General features: G+C 33.2%; 1 protein-coding gene across 1 annotated transcript; it reads right to left on the reverse strand.

The window, feature by feature from the left end:
• Nucleotides 1-226: 226 nt before the first annotated feature.
• Nucleotides 227-1,888, reverse strand: LOC123223009 (histone H2A variant 1). Its single transcript, XM_044646058.1, has 3 exons — nt 1,788-1,888; nt 1,353-1,473; nt 227-769 (listed from the first exon to the last, which is right to left on the reverse strand). The coding sequence occupies exons 2-3, from the start codon at nt 1,464-1,466 to the stop codon at nt 473-475; spliced, it is 411 nt and encodes a 136-aa protein (XP_044501993.1). The 5' UTR covers nt 1,467-1,473; nt 1,788-1,888; the 3' UTR covers nt 227-472.
• Between the last annotated feature and the right edge of the window lie 14,045 nt (nt 1,889-15,933).

Genomic DNA, 15,933 nt, shown 5'->3' on the forward strand with positions numbered 1-15,933 from the left:
TCCAATATTCAAATCTTGATACAATTAAATGTCAATTATGGTATCTTTGTTCTTAGCATTTGTTCAAATATGTTGGTGTTTGTTTCCACATAATTGGCTGAGAAAGCTCATGAAATTTGAAATTAAAAGGCCACAATGCCTTAAGAAAGCGTAAATGATGGCTCCTTCAGCCTTCATTCACAATAATGTTGTGAAGCTAATAAAATGCTGAAAACACATGAGAAGCTGAAGAAAATGCAAGAATGAATTATGATAACGAGGGAAGTAAAGTTAGGGCAATCAAACGAACAACAGTGCACCTAGCCTTAACAAAGATATCAGTTCTAGAGGACAAACCTAAACGTTAATCCATATTTACTAAGATATTCTGGATAAACTAGCATTAGTAACACTGACCCAAGTCCAATTTTAACCTAAACTAGATAACCCAAACACATAATAAAGCAGAGTTCTCCTGTGAGTGAGAAAGTACTCATTCTTTCGCAGTTTTGTTGATGAGTGATTTGTGAATATGAGGAATCACACCACCGCCAGCAATGGTTCCCTTGATGAGTGTGTCAAGCTCCTCATCTCCTCTAATGGCCAGCTGCAAATGCCTGGGAGTAATTCTCTTCACCTTCAGATCCTTACTTGCGTTTCCAGCCAGCTCAAGAACCTCAGCTGTCAGATACTCGAGGATTGAAGCTAAATAAACGGCAGCTGTTGCACCAACTCGACCGTTTGCAGAGATCCTCGTTTTCAGATGGCGGTGAATCCGACCCACTGGAAACTGAAAATTTTATTAACAGTAAATTGTTACTACCGCTCTTCCCAAGCTTGAAATACCAAACTATTAATTAAAGAGAAACAGCATTGACTTATAAAACATCCTAATAATTTAAGCAACGCTGAAAAATCTTGTCACCAAAAAATGCCCGAGCTCAATGAGCTTAACTTAGTCATAGTTCTCTTGCATTATTTTGCCTAGACTAATTGTTTTACTACCTAATTGTTCAGAGATCCATAAATACACCTTTTTTCCTAAATATAAAGCGTCAGAAACAGTTTCAAAATATTTCCTTTCGCAATACAACCCAATTTCTACGAAGCATGAGTTATGAAAGGGATCTATTAGAATAAGACTAAGCTGAATTACAACTATCCACCTGTCAAGCCTATTTTAGCAGATTGATTGAAATCTCTTTCTGATTACTTCAACCATGTACATTAAGCATAGCTACTGTGTACCTTGTAAGTAAATATGAGACCATAAAAAGTAAGTTTCAGGTGTCAGTTTTTTTTTTTTTTTTAACATTTAAAATTTACTTAAACAAAACAAAAGTTTGTGATTAAGTAAAAGAAGCTGGGTTAACCTGGATACCGGCACGGGATGACCGAGAAATCGGCCTCTTCTTGTCCTTGTCTTTGTCCTTGTTAGCCGCCGTGGTCTTCGCTGCCAAAAGCCCCTTCCCTCCTTTTCCCGCCATCTTTCACCTGTTCAATTTTTTTAATGCCCTCATTAAACAAAAAAAAAAAAAAAAAAGCGCTTGAAAGGAATCATAAAAAATGAACCTGACTAGTATTCTTAAGAAAACCAAAAATCTAACACTCGGGTAAAAGATAAATGAAGAATTCAAATAATCAGCAACACAAAGATCCAAATCCAACAAATCTCAAGAAAAAAAAAAAAGAACTAAAACGAAAGAGGCCACAACATTAGATCTCACTTATGTCAAAGCCTTTTTTAATCTATACTGAAAATCAGAAAATAAAGAAAAACAAAATCAAAACGTTGTGAAGAGAGAGACCTGAGAATTTGGAGGGCGAAGAGAAGAGAGAAATTGAGAAGCAAGCGAGAATGAAAGGGATTGAGTTTTATTTTCAGTTGTTTGGCCTAGAGATTTAACTGCAGGGAATTCCAAAAAGCGGTTTAATTTTGGTGGGAAAATCCAAAATTTTGGAAATTCAAAATTTTATAACTTTACTATTATGTCCTTTACTTTTGCTTTAATTCCAATGACATTAGACAGACGAGCTGGCTGTAGTTGAAGCTGTGATCTATCGACACGTGCACCAAGGAAATATTCTTTGAAATTTTTATAAGGCCAAGGGACTATTTCTCATCTAAAGTATGCATTTTTCTAAAATTTTTTTTCATTAACTTTGAAAATTTCATTTACCTATTCATAAACTATTAAAATTAACTATTAAAATAGTCTGTTAGTTATATCATTTCACCACCCTCAACCCCAAAAACTAACAATTTCCTCTCAACCCAAATTCAAATTTTCGATATCGTTTATTCCTCTTCGATGACCTCCAGACAATGTCTCTTCCTCTCCAACGCAGCCTCCTTCTGACGATTCCCCTAGGCATGGTCGTTGACGGAGAGGAAACTTGAGAAAACATCATACCTTGGGTGGGAAATAGTCCTTTGGCCTTTTTATAAATAAATAATTAATTTCTTTCTTTCCTAAGCTATAGTTAATCATGTTTATGCTTTAATTTCACCAAAGTTGTGGGATGCATTCCTCACAGACTGAGCTTGAGTTTGAGTTTACTTAGTTTGAAAGAGTTGCTCTCTCTTCAAATTATTTAAGTTAGTTTAATTTAAAATAATTGAATTTAAATTCGAGTATGACATCAACTCAACCTTAAATTAAGTTTGATTTGGAATTATAATCAAATTAAAAATGATTAAAAAATATCATTTTAATGTATATTGATCAAAATAATTTTATCTTAATCAATTCAAATTGAACTTTTTAAACTTATAAGTTTGATGAATCAAACATTTTCAAACTTGAGTTCGACAATAAAAAAATTCTTACATTTGAGCTCATCAAAGCCAACAAACTAGGCTTGAACCAACTCAATTTAAATCCACATATACCCATAATAGTCATTAGTCTTTCTAATGTAATATTTGGGGGTGTATTCGAATTAAACTGAACTAAAATAAGAATCAAATCAAACTTAGTTTACAAAATTAATAAACAATATTATTAAAAAAATAAAATAAAGAATAAATAAAGAATCACCAACAAAAAAAAAAATTATCTAACAAAGTAAATTCCAATACAACATCAATAAGAAAAGAGGATTTGAGCTTAATAAAAAAATGAACTGAACGATAGAATCCATGGTGGCAATTTGAACATTAATAATTTTATGGTTTGATTTTCAAGTCATTTGACTAAATAATTTTTCACCAAAAAGAAGGAGAGTTTGAATTATGAAAAATATTAATATCCTTCTAAATTATCAAAATCTTCCTGATTTAATATTTTTTTAAAATCGATAAAGTACTCAGATTTTGACAATCACTAACACATAAATTAATTACAAAGTTTTATATATTTTATATAAAGGATATTAAATTAAATGTCCTCCTTTAAAGTGCATAAGCAAAAATACCCCTTTTTCAAGGGCTTAGGTAAAAATGTTTCATTTTTATCTTAAAATATCAAAAATATTTTTCACCACTTTTATATAAATTCTCACTCTCATACCTTTTTGATATTATTCAAATTTTCAGTTTCACTTAATATCTAACACTATAGGTTCATTCAGAAAGAAGAAAATTCATGTTCTTGAGTTCGAATAAAAAAATCGGTTCATGATAATAAGGTATTTATACAAATCTTAACCGAAAACTTAATTTATTTGTTAAATAAAGTTCATATATTTTATACACTTACATAGAATTGTGTTATAAAATGAATATTAAGAAAATATAGAGGGCATTTTGATATTTTATATACTTACGTATAATTGTGTCATAAAAGAAATGATAGGAAAATATAAAGGCATTTTGACATTTGACAATAGATGAGAGATTTAAATAAAATATTAGAAAAATATAAGGGGTGATATCAGACAATGTATAAGAGTGTTAAATGAAATCTGTCAAAATTTAGGGGGCATTTTGATACAAATTTTATAGGGTGTTAATGTGGATTTTTGTGCTAAATTGTTTTTCCAATATTGGTCATTGTAAGATTGATTATTGAAATGGTGGGTTATGTTGTTGTTCATTTCAAAGAAGAATGAATTCAAAGTTACTAGAATATAATGAAATACAAAAGAGGTCAAAAAAGAGTCGTCAAAATTTGATACGGAGCAATACTAGAAAAAATTATCTAGTTGTTGAGTGAAAAGTATGGTATCGATCTAACCCAAAACAACATTCAACTATGTATGAAACCAAAAGGTATTGAGCTAGACTGCTCTGTAAAAAGCAAAAGTGATGAAGATGTCGAGGGTCTTATTAACATGTTTAAATACTTTGAGAAATGTATTCTAATTTTTATTACATGTACCCTTATTGAAGTAGAACAAGAATAAAAAAGAAGTGGCAACGATGATAGTGAATTGAAAGAGAAATCTGATAAGGAAGACCTTATAGATTTTCGTAATGATACATTGTATACTATTGAAGAATGGGTTCGTGAAGGCAAAGAAAGGGTTCCAAATTGGGGTGACTTTGATAGGAATGAGATAGTTGATATTCCTCTTGATAAGTCGAACTTTGAGAAGACATCACTTATTAAATATGATATAAGTAGTCTCCAGCTTGCAGATCCTGGAGCTTTTTAGGATGGCAGGAATTATGTTAGACCATTTTTTGATAATGTCTTAATTGATCCATTTAAGTGGCTACCTAATTTTCATTCACAACAACATCAACAACAACATCAAATGGTTCAAGATCGGTGCGACAGGGGAATGTTGTAAAAATTAGTGACTTTTTAATAATAAAAATATTTGATAGATGCAATGGCTTAATATGCATTGGAGAAAGGATTCCAATATAGAGTGGCCAAGTTGATTGACAATGTGAATAGTATCTATTAGGAAGAAGATTACAACCAATTGACTTATTATGAATCTGCTCTATAAATCGCACGCACATATGTTCAAGAGATTAAATAAACCTATATCATAGGCAAGTTAGGGCTCAAGCTTTAGGCCAATTAATGAAGTTGAAGTTTGTATTGGTTAATCATATTTATCAACCTAAAGAGATCATTATCGACATCACTGATGATATACCATATTCACAGGCTTGACGGGCAATAAATTATGCATTATAGTCATTAAAAGGCTCATTGAAAGAGTCATTTATGCTCTTATCAAATTAATGTTACAATTTAGAGTGTACTAATCCAAGTACCATGATAGATATACAAACAGATAAGGAGCATCACTTTTAGTACTTTTTCATGACATTAGGTTGTTGCAATCGTGGTTTTCAATATTCGGGACATTTATTTATCATTGTGGCCATGGATTGTATTAACTGGATGGTATTAACCAAATCTACCCAATAGCTTTTGGCATAGGAAAAAAGGAAGATTATCCAATATGGTGTTGGTTTGTGACAAAGCTTAAAGATTACATCAGTGAAGTAGCAGAGTTGGTAATAATCTCATATCGACATCATACCATTTACTCTACAATGGTTGAGTTCTTTCCAGATATTCACTATAGATGTTATTATCATCACCTTCTTTGTAACATGTGATAAAAGTCTAAGCATAATGGAAAAATCATGTGTTTGTACTAGAAAGCAGCGAAAGCCTATACAAAAACAAATTTTAAGGTCATGATGAGAAGCATCGTCAAACGATGGATTACCTATGTTAGGTGTGGTATCACTAATAGAGCAAGACGCATTTTTCAAGCCACAAGTATAACATCATGGCAACGAGCATCACAGAGTCCTTCAATGCACTTGTTAGACGCATGCAAAGTTTACCTATCACGATATTGGTTGAGTTCATTTGGGGTACCTTGCAGTGATGGTTTTACAAGAGGAATATGTTAGGGTGGGTGTATTAGAGCCAATTGAATTTGACATTTATGAATATAATTTTATATTAATAATTAATAAAGGATTTATTGTTATTGAATTCATATGTTATATATTTATATGATCATACGAATAACATATCCTTAGAATAGTAAAACAGTGATGAGAGGATCAAATGACTGATCGTGTAAACCCTATGTACAGTTTTAGTGGTCATTCTAAAAACGTTTGTAATCCTAACATAACAATCAACAAGGGCACATGTAATGATAATGAAATTATCATAATATTGAGCAATCCCACTAAAAGTGGTGATAGTTCTCACATATCGAAGTTATTATAAACAACTCAGTGTAATACATAGGTGCACATTATAGATGTATTCATTAGACTGACCTAACCAGAGGATATCCATATAGATAGTTCCTTCAATGTCTATGAAATATATCCTCTTAACACCACAAATGCACGTGATCCTTGATTTAAGGTTGTCAGACTGTCTCATGTAAGGATCAATATGGTTTGATGTTATTCAACGTGTCATCGTAATAGGGATAACTATAAAGGTAGTATTCGACCATGTCGAGAGATATATAAAGGCTATGGTTGATCGATAAAAGATTTGTGATTCTTAAGTACAAAAGAAGATATCTCACTTAAGAATACTGAATGACATCCATAACACCTTGAATTTATGGCTATAGTGGATGAGGTTGTTGTCTAATCCATGTTAGTTATTGATGTGCATCAATTCATACCAAGAAATCACTAAGATAGACATATTTCTATGTCTTAAACTCGAGAGGTATTGGTTGATGAAGGGATTGAATTGCACGTAATTGTGATGTTGTAAAAGCTTAAAAGATGTTTACTAACACTTTGTTGTTCGAGTGGCCATAATGCTTTGCTAAAGGCTAATCTTGGTTTGTGTCTAAATTCAACTCAAATTTAGATACTATCGATTTGATAGGGAGCTTATGGGTCACACACATGAGGCATGGATTATTTGATGATAATTTTGGTGTTCAGGGAGAAAGAGAACCAATTGACCACATTTTGACCAACTTAAACTTAGTATGCATGATGTCACTTGACACCATGTAATATAAATAATGCATGACATAACTAGACAAAATATTGTCCAACTGTGCAAGGCATAAAATCATGTTAGGTGGCATAATTTATAAGCCACTTGTGCATGGTCTGAAACATGTCTATTGTCATGTTTACGTACCAACTATGCATGTATGTTAAAGGCGTCGAGTCTGGATAAAATCCTTGTTGTACTCAGACACTTGCACATATTTAAAAGCATGTTAGAATTCAACAAAAAAGAATAGCACATACACAGTAGAAAACCTTAGATGTAAGTTTTCTGTTTTTCTCTCCTCTTCCTGTGAACACAAAATCTAGCAGAGAAGTCCTAACAGTCTTCACCCTAGATTGCCTCTTATATGTTTCTGCTCCATGTGAATACCAAGGTGTTACCTCTCGAGAGTTAGATAAAGTTCATTCTCAAGTTACCTAAAGTTTTGGAAGAGCCACCAACGCAGGTATAAAAACTAAAACACTTTATATGTGTTTTGTATGTTCATGGTTATATGTCTAAAACAGGTATCCTAGTTAGGGTTTTCAAGATTCTATGATTTTTAAAATTTTTAATTTCGTTGTGCTGTTGGTTATTGGTACCCTAAAAACTCTACAAAGAAACCATGCAATTATATATAGTTTTAATACTAATTATTTAATCGAACATGCTTTTTTACACTTACGATTGTTGACTAACGAATATGCTGATACTTTTTAAAATTGCAAATGAATGCACCCATCAGGTTACACCATGGACAAAAGAGAAGTTTGGCCACCATGTTTTAAAGTCTGCAAACTTGTAGGTCTGTCCAATTAAAATGTTTGGTATCAAGCTGTAAATGGCAAATATATAGGCATTGTGGACTTTCATGAGTAGGCATGTATGTGCATGAAGTTTTAGCAGTCACATATTCCATATAGCCATGCAGTTATTGTCGTAAGATATTTAAGGCTCACCAATGTCCCTCAAAGGGTTCATCCTTTTTATATAACTGAATTTTACCATGTAATGTATGCGAAAGTTGTTAATCCACTTGGGGATTGTAACACCCCCCAGAAGTACTACCTTTCAAAATAAAGAGTCACCAAATTTTCTATTCTAAGCATACAATTAATTTAAATCATATAATAAATTCAAAAAATATACCAAAATCTTTGTACTATTACTTAAGATGACCCTTAAATCTTTAGCCTAGTTTCTTTACTCTATTCTTTCTTTTGCCCTAAATACACAGACGTGTATACCTTGACACACTGGAGTGTGTCTTTTTACCTGTACCAACCACCTCCTCGTGTCTTCTCCTCATGTGCCACTATTCTTAGATACATGAATATGTATCTAGACTAACACGGGTATATGCCCTTACAAATATTTATTCTACTTTCCTTTTCTATTCTCTTCCTGATTGTACTACTTTTCAAGGTTATTCTAGTCATTTCACCCTACACACAATCCTGCTAAAACTATATATGGGAAGTCCATGTATCATAGTCAACTGCTAACTAGTCAACAATGTCTGACAATTGTCAAAGTGCTAGAAAATGTCAATCGAATTTTGGGCTTCACACACAGAGGCATGTATCCCATACCACACGTTTGTGTGTCGAGTCTTGAGTGCAACAAACACTTAGTTTTGAACCCTAATTTGATCAACATCTTTTTTCACTGATAATGTTAACACATCACATACCCGATTCTATACCTACTAGAACATCAATATATCACTCAAACTTTTCAATAACTCAAGTACACATATTAACATAAAAGCAATCACATAAGATCAACATCATCAAAGCAATCATTCATCATCATGCTCTCATTACCCAAACACATATTTATAATCATCTAAAGCTACATACATGCTAATTAAAACTAATCAAAGTAGCATAGCATGGCATCTTATATTAAACATATTCTTTCATCATAAAATCTTAATAGAAATCATGTCCAATCACATTTATTATCAATATCAACAATCCAAATGTATATATTGCTTCCATTTGATAACATATAATATCCCATGGTCTCAATATGAATCTTAAAAGTAATAGCAGGTCTTACTTAGCTCAATTCGTAGAAAAACCAATCACTCAAATAGACTTCCTTCTCTCTTCTTTTCTTGTTACCATATTGCCAAAAACAAGTCATCGAAGCTACTGCACAGAAGTTGGATAATCAGTCTAGAATTTCATGTGTTTAGGATTGAGATCATAATTTCTAAAATGTAGTAACCGACCTTTTATAAACTAAAACCTCATTCAGTGGGTACATTGGTGTATGTCACTAAAATTTGAAGTTCACATGGATTCATCTTATCTAGTTAATATGGCATGACACACAAGTATAACCTCATTATACATGGTCAAGTTATGGATGTTCAGAGTTAAACATTTAGGGGTACTTGAACTCTTATTTTTAGTTAAATGTTAATGATAGAAAGTCTACATCAGAGTTTATTTTTATTTGTAGTGGGAGTGCGGTTAGTTAGAAGAGTTTCAAACAATCAACCATAGTTGACTCCATTACATAAGCTAAATATCTTGCCACTTGCCACTTCAGAAGCAACAACAAAGGCTGTATGGATATGCAAGTTCATATCTAAACTTGGTATGGTTCCAAACATGACTTATTCGATAACTATCTTATGTGATAATATAGGTGCTATTGCACAAGTAGAGGAACCAAGGGCACATCAAAAGTCAAAACATATTCAACAAAAGTATCACATGTTGAGAGAATTCATTGGAATTGGAGAGATAATAATACAAAAAACACTATCAACAAAAAAAATAGTTGACCCACTAACTAAAGTGATGACATTGAAACAATTAGACCATTATCTTGAGAAGATAGATATGTTATATAATAGCAAATGACTCTAGTGCAAGTGAGAGTTTTGTTAGTGTATGCCTTAGGAACCATTTGTATGGTCAGTTTCAAGGGCATTTTAATCTCGTATGTACACTTGTCATGACTTATTAATAAAAGAAATAGTCTTTTTATTCATATGAATAAGTTATTTTCTTTATTTGCAATGATATAAAGTATATACGTGAACTATCTGAATAACTCACTTAATATACAAACTAAGTCATTGAATTTTTCCTTATGAACATGACATAACTTGGCAATTATATCACACAGTAGGCATATCGAATACCTTTATTGAATGTCATAAGATGATATTAGTGCGAGTGACGATGGTGGTCATTTCATTATGGTATTTGTATGAATTAACAGTTAGAGAACCATTTTTCAAATATGACCAATAACGATAAGTCACATGGTTATTAAATCATAGTCAATGACTTATCATAAGATCATACTAGTGTACGAAGTGATCTTTTGACTTAAGACATCATAGTCAGATTTGATACAGATACACGTGATTCATATGGTGTATAAATATGAGGTTAATCATATCCCATAGGATAAACCATAATGGTCATATGTTATTTGTATATGGAAAAAAATGATGTTTAAGATGGGATTCACTGACTGGAAAAATATTAAATTTTGAATATCTATTGATTTGACCTGTATCTAAGTTTCGAAGTGAGTATTGATAAATATTAGAAATCGAACCTCTGGCCAGAGTATAATGTAAGTCATGTGAAAGATGTTTATAATAATGAGTTCTGAATATTTAAATCGATGATTTGTATAGAATCAAAATTATGGCTTGGTGATCCATGAGTCTGAAATCAATCTAAATTTGACAATGGAAGGATATTACTTACATAGAATATATAACTGGGGATATTAGGTTCGATAAAGTATTTCTTCATCGTGGTTTAGGGATTATGACACATTACTAGATGTTCACTATAGTAATTAAGTTTTCAGATGCCTTTTGGGTCATTCGAAATAAGACTCATGACCACGCCACAATGAACCTAAAGGGTCACACCAATTAATTAAGCATTCAAGAGTGAAGATTCATTATCTGAGATTAGCTAGTACCTTTTAAAGGATAATAATATTTATATAAATGTTATATGGGAGGCAAAGATAACATTTTAAAAGTTAAAATGTTGGTTAGATCAAACTAAGATGCCTAAAGTATATTTTTGATATACATGCATGACATATCCACAAATTGAGAATGTTGGGCAAAAAGAGAATTTACAAATTGCATTTTGACCTATTATTATAAAAAGTTGTTTTTAGTTCATTTGCACTAAGCTAAGTTCATTTTGCAAACACATTCTCTCACTAACAAAAGAAAAGCTTTTTCTTCTCTCTTTCTTATGTCTTTAGGCCAACGTGATAAAGAAGGCTTATGGTGGACTTACTTTGGTGTCTTTTGCATTTGAGGAGCTCTTCCACCATCTTATATTTCATAGAAGGCAAAAAAATAGGTAAACATTCTTTATCCTTCTCTTTTTCACTTACATGTCATGGTTCTTCTTCTTTCTCCATGTATGATGCTTGTTTGCATCTTCATCTTCATTTATTTCATCTTTTAGATGTGCCTTATGAAGAATGTGTGGGTTGTCATCTAACTTTGTTAGATGACGACTTGGTACTCGTATTAGTATCAACGCAAAAGTGTTTGGAAGGAATCTATATGTTGATGATCGAAATGAAAACCTAAATTGTTATGTTTACATGAATATATAAAATATTTCAACAAAGTCACTTGATAATAACCATTTACATCATCGATCAACCACTCGCACAACTCCACTACCATGTACCAAAATAGTAAACCTTGTGCTTATCGGATACTCTAGCTTCCTCATACTACTTCTTGAATGCTTGTTGATGCTCTACAACCGAAGAGGGAACAATTTGAATGATTGTTTCACCCTTGGTTTGAATGGGTTTGTATATAAGGTTCAAACAAGTGGTCCCTTCTTGACAACCATACCATGAGCTGCCCACACCAATGGAATACAATACAAAAATTTGTTAAATCAATATTTTATCTTAATTAACATACTCGATGAAATGGATAATGTTACCTTTTACACGTAGGGAGGAGGTTTGGCTGGGGAATCCTCTATTGCTATCAAGTCAACCATTTGTACCCCCGTGATGGACTAGGGAAAAAACATAATGTTTTCAGTGATCAATATATAAAAGTAAATATACATTTAATTATGGATATACCTCATCTTTATCTCCCTATGACAAGACATCGATTAGCTCATCCTTTTGTAAGCCACTGTTAATAACCCCTTTACTTGGGCTGAGAAAAGGGTAAGAGAGGTAAGCAAGGAAGAACAACCATTCATCCTAAAAAGAAGAAAAAAAATTTACCACTATGTTAGATTTAATTGCATTCAACCGACTAAAGAATAATAATCTACCTACCTCTATGATCCAAGACAGTGTATACAGAGAACTCTCAACTGATACTCCTTTATGGTTAGTACCTTGTACGAATATTAACAATAAATTGTTCAATGACATTTCATATAAAATATCGTAACAAATAATTACTAACATTGGCTAATAGAGGAGACAGAATCATAAGGCCAACAAGTAAAGGCCTTCAAGCACTATATGAGTACCTTGTACAAACATATACATATCACACTAACGAGTAAAATAAAATTTATAGAACAAATACATTAAAATATGGCTATTTCACCTAATCGATTGTATCTGGCCAAATAGGCTTCACAATGTCCTTTAAATAACTCATCTGATCCTCTAGATAAGACATTTAAGTAGACATCTAGTCCTACAAACTAGACATCGCCCTAATATAATATTACCTTATTTGGCCAATGTAACATCAAAAAGGGACACAACAGGTGGCAAGGTCGTTTGCACTTAGTCATGGGGTGTTTAGTAAGAAGGGCCCAAATGCCATGAAAAGTAGTAGACTTCATGTAATACCCTCAGGTATATTCCAGGGGTAATTATGTCTTTTGACCCTGTTTTGAGACTTTTCCCATTTTAAATATATATATGTATGGGTGTGTTTTATATATATATATATATAGTTATTTATATATATATATATATATATATATATATATATATAAATACAAAAAAGTCAAAAAGAAAAGGAAAAAGACAAAGAGAAAGAGAGAAAGAGATAAGACCTTATATATAAAGAGAAAGAGAAGACTTTTCCATCATTTTTCGTCCATATTCCAGCAGCCACCATTCTTCATGCCTTTTCTTTGCTTTCTTGAAGCCAAAGGAAGAAATTGAAGAGATATTGGAAGATAAAATAAAAAGATAAAAAAGAGAAGCACCTTGGAAGCTTTGGTAACCAAAGATTTCCTTCCTTCTCCTTTTATCTATGTTTATATGCATGTTATGTGAATATGTTAGTGTGTTTTGGTATTGATTTAAAGTGATCTTGGTGATAAAGGAAGCAAAACAAAGAGGAGGAAGCCAACTTGCAAAGATTTGGCTTGAAACAAGGTAAGGGGTATCCTCCTTGATATGTTACATGTTTTAGGCTTTTGGTTCCTTGGATCTATGTTATAAATGATGAATTCAAAGTTGAGGAATGTTGTTTTGCCATTTGGGATGTCTATGTGTGTTATTTTGTTCATGGCAGAAAGTTGCATGATATTTACAGTTTTTGCCACTGTGTTCGTCCCATGTTTTGGCTGTCTTATCTGATGAATTGTGAGTGCTATTATATCTTGTTGGAAAGCTATTTGAATCCTCTTTCCAATGATATATAGCTTGTATGAATTAGAGATCATTTGGACTGTTAAATATTGTATGAACCAAAAAGACTGTTTTACTAAATAAACAGAGGAGACAGTTTTGTCACTGAGTGTATCTCACATTTTGACTGCCTTATCTATGGAATTATGAGTGCTATTATATCTCGTTTGAAATCTCTTTGAATTCTCTTTTCAGTGATATATAGCTTGTATGAATTGGGGATCATTTGGATTGTTAAATATTGCATGAACCACAAGGACTGCTTTACCAAATAAACAGGGGAGGCAGTTTTTGCCACTGATTTTATCTCACGTTTTGACTGCCTTATCTATTGAATTATGAGTTCTATTATAGCTTTTTGGAAAGATCTTTGAATCCTCTTTTCAACGATATATAGCTTGTATGAATTAGAAACCGTTTGGGCTGTTAAAGTGTATGAAAAAGAAGGCTGCTCTACTAAATGACTGTTCTGTGAACAATATTTCATAGTTTTGGGCAGGAAAGAAAGAAAGGAAGAAGAAAGAAAAGAAAGGAAAGGAAGGAAAAGAAAGGAAAGGAAAGGAAAGGAAAGAAAGGAGAAAAAAAATAGAAAAAAGAAAAGAAGAAAAGAAAAAAGAAAGAAAAACAAGAAAAGGAATTTGGGGCTCAAGATTTAGGGGTCGTCCTAAGAGTAATGTCTGGTGAGTTATGAATAAATTTAAATGGAAGCAAAATTAGTAAGATATAAGACCCGCATGTGTGCTATAAACTATGAGGGGGCACTTTACACTACATCGCTCGCAGTAGGGCACGTCCGTAGTAGGACATAGACCCCTAGTAGGGTCCGCTCGCAGTAGAGCATGCTCGCAGTAGAGCTCAATTCAGATTCAGAAATAGTGTAGTGAAAGAAAAAGAGCTTGAGCTTAGAAAAGTGTCAAATCCCTATAGTTAGCTTCCAAAAAGTATCAAATAGACACCAGATGGGACAAAGTATGACCCAAATAGTAAAGAGTGGACTAAATTACCCCCTCAATCTCTTATAGAGGTTAAGATGTGAGGTTGAGTCCCAAAAGTGAGTTAGAACAGGAAAAAAGATAGTTTACTTGATTCGTTCCCCTTACTGAGTGTTCTTATCACTCACTCCCTTTTCTTTCCTGATTGCAAGTACAGGTGATCGAGGTAACTGCGAGGTAGGGTCAGGTCAGTATAGGTAGATCCAGCTGGAGCAGGTTATCTCTAATTTATATTACATGCATACAGTGGCATGTTCTTGTCGACTTTTGACTTTTTGAGATTATGGTACAGTTGCATATGATTACTTCCTGTTTTCAGATGCTTTCAGATGAGTTTTCATATGAGTATATACATCTTTTGTTTGCTTCTAGATTTTCAGTTTTCTTGGAATACTTCCTAAACACTTTTAATGATGTGTTTATTTTAAAGTATTTTTAAAAAGAAAAAAAAATAGACGCTCCGAATATTAATTCGTAACATTTCTCCTTTGATGGGTAGTACTTCTAGGGAGAGATGTTACAGTTGGTATCAGAGCATGATTTTGGAACCTAAAAGATGTTTTCTAAAACAAAATAGAGTAATCAAAATAACACAAAGATAGAATACCTCCAGCCACGTTGACCACCCTCGCAGTCGATCACTGTAAGTTAAGTTTTCATTTATACCTGTTGAGTTTTATGAAACTAATGTGTTCATTTTTAGGACCTATGAGTCAAACACCAGTAGATCTCTCTCAGAGGAGCCAGAATGAAAGAACAGCCCCTCAGGTACCCCAGGGGGCACTCAGTGTACATGATGTGCGAGAGATTTTCAGAGTGATGATGAGAGAGCACATAGGTGCTCCTACACAGGGAAGTGAGACAGCGCATACGCCACCAACTCAGGGACATGATATGAGGGAGGTTACTTCAGCATCTACAACAGCTCCAGTGAGGACTCAGTTGTATCCTATTTTCAACCTCCCTAGTATGCACCAACCTCAAAAATTTGATGGTGCAAGGGACCCAATAGTAGCTGAAGAGTGGTTGGAATCAGTAGAGAGTGCCATGGCCTTGTTTGACATAACTGACCAAGAAAGAGTGAGATATGCCACTTACCTTTTCAAGTCAGGGGCAAGAATCTGGTGGAACATAGTCAGAGAGATGGTCAATGTCTCAGAGATGACATAGTCCGAGTTCAGACGCCAATTTGAGGTAAAGTACAGGGGTACTGATGTTACTTGTATCAGGGCCCAAGAGTTTATCAATCTAGTGCAGGGGACAAATTCAGTGAAAGAATATTCCACAAAGTTTAATCAATTGTCCCAGTATGCCCCCGAGATAGCTAGCACAGAAATAGGGCGTATGCAGAAGTTTGTGTACGGGCTAGATCCAGAGATAGCTCGAGATGTTATGACTGGGGCGCAGCCACCTAG

The sequence above is a fragment of the Mangifera indica genome, chromosome 8, assembly GCF_011075055.1.
Source record: "Mangifera indica cultivar Alphonso chromosome 8, CATAS_Mindica_2.1, whole genome shotgun sequence".
NCBI classification, from domain to species: Eukaryota; Viridiplantae; Streptophyta; class Magnoliopsida; order Sapindales; family Anacardiaceae; genus Mangifera; species Mangifera indica.

Excerpts from the sequence above, each read along its gene's own strand:
- LOC123223009 (XM_044646058.1), bottom strand. The coding sequence starts at position 1,466 with ATGGCGGGAAAAGGAGGGAAGGGGCTTTTGGCAGCGAAGACCACGGCG. Across the intron at positions 770-1,352 it reads CATCCCGTGCCGGTATCCAG|TTTCCAGTGGGTCGGATTCA; the intron begins GTTAACCCAGCT and ends TAAAATTTTCAG.